The 7,815-nt window shown below is 44.7% G+C and overlaps 1 protein-coding gene and 1 long non-coding RNA gene across 3 annotated transcripts; both read right to left on the bottom strand.

The window, feature by feature from the left end:
• Nucleotides 1-1,911: 1,911 nt before the first annotated feature.
• Nucleotides 1,912-4,977, bottom strand: LOC139025626 (uncharacterized). Of its 2 annotated transcripts, none has more exons than XR_011477226.1 (2): nt 4,878-4,977; nt 1,912-4,328 (listed from the first exon to the last, which is right to left on the bottom strand). It is a non-coding gene; the product is annotated as an uncharacterized lncRNA (long non-coding RNA). The 2 variants fall into 2 exon arrangements; XR_011477227.1 differs by lacking the exon at nt 4,878-4,977 and adding an exon at nt 4,661-4,681.
• A 767-nt stretch (nt 4,978-5,744) lies between these two features.
• On the bottom strand, nt 5,745-7,344 carry LOC112075095 (ephrin-B2a-like). The gene is made up of 2 exons (XM_024142134.2): nt 7,317-7,344; nt 5,745-7,037 (listed from the first exon to the last, which is right to left on the bottom strand). The coding sequence occupies exons 1-2, from the start codon at nt 7,342-7,344 to the stop codon at nt 6,640-6,642; spliced, it is 426 nt and encodes a 141-aa protein (XP_023997902.2). The 3' UTR covers nt 5,745-6,639.
• Nucleotides 7,345-7,815: the final 471 nt, after the last annotated feature.

The raw sequence follows: 7,815 nt of genomic DNA, 5'->3' as shown, positions 1-7,815 counted from the left end.
CACGGCRCTGCAGATCATCACAGGCCAATCATGCCATCGATATATGGTTAATATGTAATGAAATGACATGTACATATGAAGACAAACCTGAAAGGGTGAAATATGAAACGTATATGTTTGCTGAAATGATCAATTCTGATATCAAACTGATGGGGGTTATAGATTGAATAACCGATCACTGATTTCATTATTTGTATTAGTCTTCTCATGATTATGATGAATAGTTATGAGCATAAATGACTCAAGGATGATTCCTATTGACTTGTTATTGAACTGAATTGCTGAATTACCTAATTATGTCATTAATGAATGATTGTTATGATTTGATCTTTGTGATTATGAATTTGATTGGATACATATTTATTTATTTTCCTTTGTTATGCAGCACAGACGACCCAGTAAATATACCACTTTATGGTTAAAGGAATTCCTGCCTCAGTCTCATCCATTCCTCTGTCACCTGACCTGGGACCACCTGTTCACCTTCACTGTCAGTCATCCTACCTGTCCAGCTAACCACTTATATTTCCCTCACTAACTTTAAACATCAGATATCTGAGCGCTGCAGCTGTACACAGTCCATCTGTAAATAGCCCATCCAATCTAACTACCTCATCCCCATATTGTTTTTATTAAATGTTCTGCTCTTTTGCACACCAGTATCTCTACTTGCACATCATCAGCTCATTTGTCACTCCAGTGTTAATCTGCTAAATTGTAATTACTTCGCTACTATGGCCTGTTTTTTGCCTTACCTCGTTACGCAATTTGCACACACTGTATATAGACTTTCTTTTTTTTCTATTGTGTTATTGACTGTACGCTTGTTTATTCCATGTGCAACTCTGTGTTGTTGTTTGTGTCGCACTGCTTTGCTTTATCTTGGCCAGGTCGCAGTTGTAAATGAGAACTTGTTCTCAACTAGCTTACCTAGTTAAAAAAAGGTGAAAAAATGTAATTAAATAAACACAGATTCCACTAATCTTTCACCTAGTGTAGACTTGATCCAGGCAGGACACAGGCTGCTATGGTCTGGCTTGCTCTGCACTAGGTTGTTGGGTTTGTTCCAGAGAGCCAGTGTCCCCCGTCGAGAGCCAAGAGGCCCTCTTAATCACAGCCCGCCATGACATCATCACCCCGGACCACAGCTCAATGGACCACCCTGTACAGAGAGCCGAGCAGAGGACCACACCTATACACAGCCTGGCTACTGATATCAGATACTACTGGCTACTGATATACAGTATACAGATACTACTGGCTTACTTGATATATAGTATACAGATACTACTGGCTACTGACATACAGTATACAGATACTACAGATACTACTGAACTACATTCTTAAACATACCCAGACAATGAAAGAAAGAAACAGCACACAGACTCACACCAGAGAAACAGCACACAGACACACACCAGAGAAACAGCACACAGACACACACCAGAGAAACACGTGCTTACATTTCCTAGAGACTAACAAACGTAAAATAAAAAAWAAAAATTGTACATACATTTTCTTTTTGTATTGTACTGAGATCATGAACTGAAAAGGACCTGTTTTGAGTTGATTCCGCTCACCCAGAAAATGCATCAAGATTAATTTGTCTTGTTTGAAGATATTCTGACCTGTTTCAAGGCTTTTTAAGGTTAAAGTGAAATGATCTGTCAGCGTACTCAAATAATTTGTCTTGGTAAGATGTCAATGCCTTCCAATAGTATTAAATGCTGTATCTAGGGAAGGTCGACGTGTTCTGCAGGGAAACCCGTATGTAACCACAAGTGTGGCACAGCGTGATGTCCTGTAGAGAAGCCACAAGTTCAGAAATACAGACTCAAAACAGCACAGACAGACGGGCATGTCCATAGGAAAACACAGACGGCATGTCCATAGGAAAACACAGACGGCATGTCCATAGGAAAAACATTTTATTGAAAAACATTTTCAGTTCTTAACAGACTGGTGGAATGTGTGTCACTTTAGTTTATTTTGTTTTTGAATGTTTAACCATTTCAACGGCCTGGTCATCTCAAASTGCAAGGGGAGGGGTTACAGATACAGCCACCTGGAAACCAGGACAGACTAAGGAAACCAGGACAGACTAAGGAAACCAGGACAGACTAACGAAACCAGGACAGACTAACGAAACCAGGACAGACTAACGAAACCAGGACAGGGAGACAAATGAACAACGCAATCGTAATACTGTGTCACTTACTGAACAGAAATCAAATAAAAATAAAAAAAATAACAGAACAACAAAAATGAATTCAATAAATATTTATGGTTCACACGAATATGCAGCAGTCGGTTTGGCAACTTTTTCTCTCAATTGTTTCCAAACCAAATTGCCATGGAAACAGTGCAAAAGGGGAGGGAGTGGGAGGCGGACAAGGGCTTTCCAACGAGCGCTAGCTAAAAATACATAGGGAAAAGAAAAAAAAACTAATTCTATACAAAACATCTTACTTTAAGAGTTGATAAAAACATWGTTTTATTGATCTTGTCAATATATACACAAGCTATTTACCAACAAAAGTATGCTCTGTTTTACTGATGTTCCATTTGCTCTTTATTCATTTCCATTTACTTTCCTAAAAAGGTGAATAAGGCTATTGTAACAACCCCGGGATCCATAAACAATACAAACATTCATGTATTTACAGTTTCTTACCTACAGAAGAACGGTGCAAAATTACTGAGTCAGGTGACCAAGGGCTGACCAATACGAGCAAGGCATTTTACAGTAGCCTGAAGTACTTCTCCTAGCCAGCTTACTAACATTCTCTCAACATTGCTGCAACATTTCATTCATATAACAGAGACAGAAAAAACGACCCTAGCCATGTTAGAAGAATGCCAGTTGTACGTTAGCTAGGATAAGGACGTCAGATTCAAAGAAACTAAAACGATTGTCATATTCTGTCGCAGTCGCAACTAAACATCAATTTGTTTGTGATTCCTGGTGTGTTTTTTTTCATTTTTTTTTCACACTTTTTCTTAAATAACTGTCCAGGTGCATCTCATTTTCAAAACGTTTCTTTTTTTTTCTTCACAGTTTACCTTGGAACTACGGCACACAGTAAAAATAAAAATAAATGAAAAAGTTTAAAATAATACTAGAAATCAAAAACTCTAACAGCAGGCTCGTGTGATGTACTTTACTCGTTTTGTTTACGTCCTGTTTGTTGTCACATCTCTCAGTGGTTTTTAAGAACACTTTTCCATTGGTGTAGATTTCTCTCAATTCTTAAAAAAATAAATAGAAATTGCATATTTGCAGATTTTGTAGCCTCTTAGAGGCACAAACCCCAGATCATACAAGGCTTGGTGAAATTTGATGTTCTTAATGAACTAATGAGAATGTTGGTTGCGAACAGATACATGATTGGGCGTGGTATAAGTCACAATCGTGTTCTCATTTTCTTAAGTCAATGTTTTTCAAATGTGTGTGAATAAAGAGAACAAAATGGCTGTCTTTCACTGGCCTTGCTCAAAAGGAGGCACACACACACACACACACACGCACACGGTAGCGTGGGGAAAGAGGGGCACAGGGTCATCATGAGAATCTTTCCCATGTTCCTTTGGGAGATGCTACAGTGAAGGAGTGTGGGATACACTGCTGGTCTGCCTCGTGGTTACGCTATTTTGGATCCAACAACCTCCTCTCCCCTTGGAGCATATGTCCAGGCTGCCTTCCCTATCCCCTTCCCAGGCCCTAGTCCTGTGTCTCTGGGTGGAAGTTAAATGAAAAGATGGGACATTATGGGTGAATTAGATCCATCAAACCCCTAGCTTGCATAATGTGTACTTTTTTATACCAGACAATATTAACGTTTACTTCTCATCACTGTCTTTCTGACAACACYCGTGCTTCTACACCTGCATTGCTTGCTGTTTGGGGTTTTAGGCTGGGTTTCTGTACAGCACTTTGAGATATCAGCTGATGTAAGAAGGGCTTTATAAATACATTTGATTTGATTTGATTTAATGGGTCTATGATGAATAAATAATGATTTTTCATATGGTTTATTTCTTACTCTTTCTGTTTCAAAATGTCCTCCTTTAAATGTACATCTATTTTTCTAACAAACAAAACATTTAATAGTAAAAAAACAACAACAAGGAAATGCTAAAGATGATGTTTGAGAAACAGTGACAATGAGCTTTGATGTCCCTGTGCTTTTTAAAATTGTGTAGGAAAGCAACGGTTCTTGTTGCCCTGGGAGCAGACATTACGGAACCTAGAGCTGTTTCAGCCAGCGGCTGGGTTAAACTCCACTTAGACCTGGGCCTCTCTGTTTCAGCCAGCGGCTGGGTTAAAGCTCTCCCTTAAGACTGAGGCCTCACGCTTCAGAGCCAGCGAGGTTAAACTCCAGCTGACGGTGGGCGGGGCGTCGTGGTTTGTCAGCCAGCGGCTGGAGTTAAACTCCACTTAGACCCTGGAGCGTCTCTGTTTTCAAGCCACGGCTTGCGGTCTAATACCCCATTGGACGACTGGCCTCTGCTGTTTCAGCCAGCGGCTGGGTACTCAAACTGGCCTCTCTTTCAGCCCCTGGTTATATAGACCTGGCTCTCTGATCTTCAGCCGCGCGCTTGGTTCAAACTCCACTTAATGTGGGCCATCTCTGATTTCAGCAGCGGCGTGGGTTAGAACTCCACTTGGACCTGGGCTCTCTGTTTCAGCAGCGGCTTGGGTTAACTCCACTTGGACCTGGGTTCTCGGTTCTCAGGCAGCGGCTGGGGTTAAACTCCACACTTGGGCTTCTTCTGTTTCAGGCACGCGGCTGGGTTACACCAACTCAACGCTCTTATGCACCAGGGTGGGTCCACTCACTAGCCTGGGCCTCTTTCAGCCAGTGCTGGGTTTAAACTCCACTTAGACCTGGGCCTCTTTGTTTCAGCCAGCGGCTGGGGTTAACTACCATCAACTGGGCTTCTCTGTTTCAGCAGAAGGCTGGGTTAAACTCCACTTAGAGCCTGGGCCTCTCTGTTTCAGCCAGTGGCTGGGTTTAAAGCTCCACAGACCATGGGTCTCTCTTTTCAGCCAGCGGTGGGTTAAACTCCACCAGAATGGCTTCTCTTATCTTTACCTTTCCTCATGTAGCTGAAAACTTGGCAGGCAGAGGGCAGGGTGGGATTTCTTATTCCGCCTGTATTTCCGGTTCACTAACACTCTCGGTGTTGGTAAGCATCTATGGAAGAGTCAGTCCTTGCTTACTATATACAAACTATACTGAGGATACACGCTCTATACCCTCTCTCTCTATACCTCCTCTGGCCAGGCTCGTTCTCCTCTCTGTTGATGCTGACTAGCTGTGCTGAGGGAAAAGAGAGAGAGCAACTCGTGGGGGCTCAAAAGTCGCTCTCTAGGGCTTCATATATAGAGTCCATCATTCCTAGAACCCTGAGCGAGCCCTGACCACTCCAGAGGAAGATAGAATGAGCGATGGTCCCCGATGGGACGGAACACAAATCAAACACCTCATCTTCCATAGGGCCCATCTCTAAGTCCGCTTTTCTGCTCTCCCAGTGCTGGCTGCTGTGTTGTGTGTGTGTGTGTGTGTGTGTTGTGTGATGTGTGTGTGTGTGTGTGGTGTGTGTGTGTGTGTGTGTGTGTGTGTGTGTGTGTGTGTGTGTGTGTGGTGTGTGTGTGTGTGTGATGTGTGTGTGTGTGTGTGTGTGAAAGTCCACGTACCCAGCATGACAATGAGCTGCGAGAAACAACATTATAACACCCTAGATAAAAATGTATCTATCTGCAAGTTGAACGATACCAGGAATGAACCAACAATCTGACGCTATAAAAAGGAATCGTATTTTTTTCTTCTTCTCCAAAACCTTTTTTTAAGTAACCACGGTAACGATTAATGATGCAAGAAAGTAAAAGGTGTGGTCGGAACGATGAGGGAAATATGGGTCGTAACTAGTACGAGGGTCTGAACAGTTCACAATGACTGACAGTGGGTGAGTATGTGGGTGTGTGAGTGGGTGTGCGTGGGTGGGTGAGTATGTGGGTGTGTGGGTGGGTGATAGGGTGAGTGGGTGGTTGTGTGGGTGATAAGTTGATGTCCGTGTGTCAATTGGGATTGTCCCAGAGTGGATATTTCCGCTCCCGTCACTGAATCCACAAAGTGTCTCTGGACAGAGGGGCTAACTGCCATTACTGACATGAGTTCATGGTCCACCCCTTCTCTCCTTTTCCTCTCTCTGCCATCCCTCTCTTTCTCCCTCCGTTGTCTCTTTCCCTCTCTTTCCCAGCAGTAGTCTCTCTCGGGGAGAATCCCAGAGCAGGATATCCAGGGAGGTTTGGGTCAACTCCTCTTTTCCTTCTGTGTATCCAAAACAAACACGTGTAGGGGGGCATCTTTCTGTCTCTCCAACTATCCATCTGTCTTTCCGTCCGTCCGTCTGTCCACACACACAAACACGCTGCTGGGAGAGAAGAGGAGCGGATAGGAGGTATTCCCCCAAAAATCCCCAGCGAGCAGCTTTTCTTTTTGTGTTCTCCAACGAATCCCAGCAACAAGGAATAATAACCACAATAGTAACGTTTCTGTAAAAACAACAAGAACAATAACAGAGAGATGGGAAAGGAGGGACCAATCCAAAAAGCGCCCTGCCAGGGAGGTGAGTTTAGACCTTGTAGTAGATGTTGGCAGGGCTCTGAGGGGGCATCTCCTGAACGATGTACACCGGGTGACCGTAGTCTCCGCTCACTTTCTCGTAGTGCGGGCAGAAGACGCTGTCTGAAGTCCTGAGAGGGATGATGATGTCACTGGGCTCCGAGCCATTGTTGTTGCCCCGTTTGGGCGTGGCCAGCGTGCTGAGAGACAGCGTGGTGCCGTGCTGCGGAGAGTGCTTGCGGTGCCGCCGCCGGTACTTGAGCAACAGCAGGACCAGCATGATGATGATGACAATGAAGATGACGCTGCCCGAGATGATGCATGCTAACAGGGCCCCCTCGGAGCCGATGATGCTGGAGGATTTACCGCCCGGCCCCTGGTCGCCCTCGCCCTCCCTGTACGACGAATCTGAGAGGAGAAAAAATGTAAACTGTGAGTGAAAATAATGAATTAACCCTGTTAATATTCATACAGAAGGAGGTGAGATGGAGGGAGAATGGGAGGGAGAGAGGGAGGGGGGGTGTGGGGTCTCCATTCAGTTTCTCCATGCCGCCATTTTCTCTCTCTCTCTCTCTCTCTCTTCTCTTCCGTCCTTCTCTGCTCCGTCTCTCTTCTCTTCTCTCTCTCTCTCTCGCTCGTTCGTCTCTGCTCTCTCGTCTCTCCTCGCTCTCTCATGCCTTCTCTCACTGTCTCCCTTCTCTATTCTCGCACTCATCGTCCGCTCTCTCCCCTCCTCCGTTCTTTCTGACGTCGTGTCCGTCGTCGCGTGTTCTCTCTGTCTCTCGTCGTCTTGTGCGTTTCTTCTCGCTCTTCTCTGCTTCGATCTCGTCTATAATTCCTCTCTCAGGTTCTCGTCTCGTTGTCAGTCTCTCTCTCATCTCTCTTCTCTTCTCTCTCTTCTCGTCTGTCGTCGTCTCTCTCTATTCTTCCTCCTCTCTCGTCTCGTCGCTCTCTGCCTCTCCCGGTCTCGTCTCTGGTCTCTCCTGTCTTGCTCGTTCGTCGTCTCTCTCTCTCTCTCTCTCTCTCAAACAAATGATTTTCTTTTTGTCACAAGTGATAGGAAGACAGGGTAGGAAGGGGAGGCCACAATGAGACCAGAGGGGAGGGGTGAGGGTGGCGCTTGCTCACACAGTCTCACGAATCCGATCAGCTGCGCTCGGGTCTTGCAAATTCAGGATTCAGCTTG

The sequence above is a fragment of the Salvelinus sp. IW2-2015 genome, unplaced genomic scaffold (genome assembly GCF_002910315.2).
Source record: "Salvelinus sp. IW2-2015 unplaced genomic scaffold, ASM291031v2 Un_scaffold2979, whole genome shotgun sequence".
Taxonomy (NCBI): domain Eukaryota; kingdom Metazoa; phylum Chordata; class Actinopteri; order Salmoniformes; family Salmonidae; genus Salvelinus; species Salvelinus sp. IW2-2015.
The sequence above is the reverse complement of the archived record's forward strand: the minus strand, read 5'-3'. Positions and strand labels throughout refer to the sequence as shown.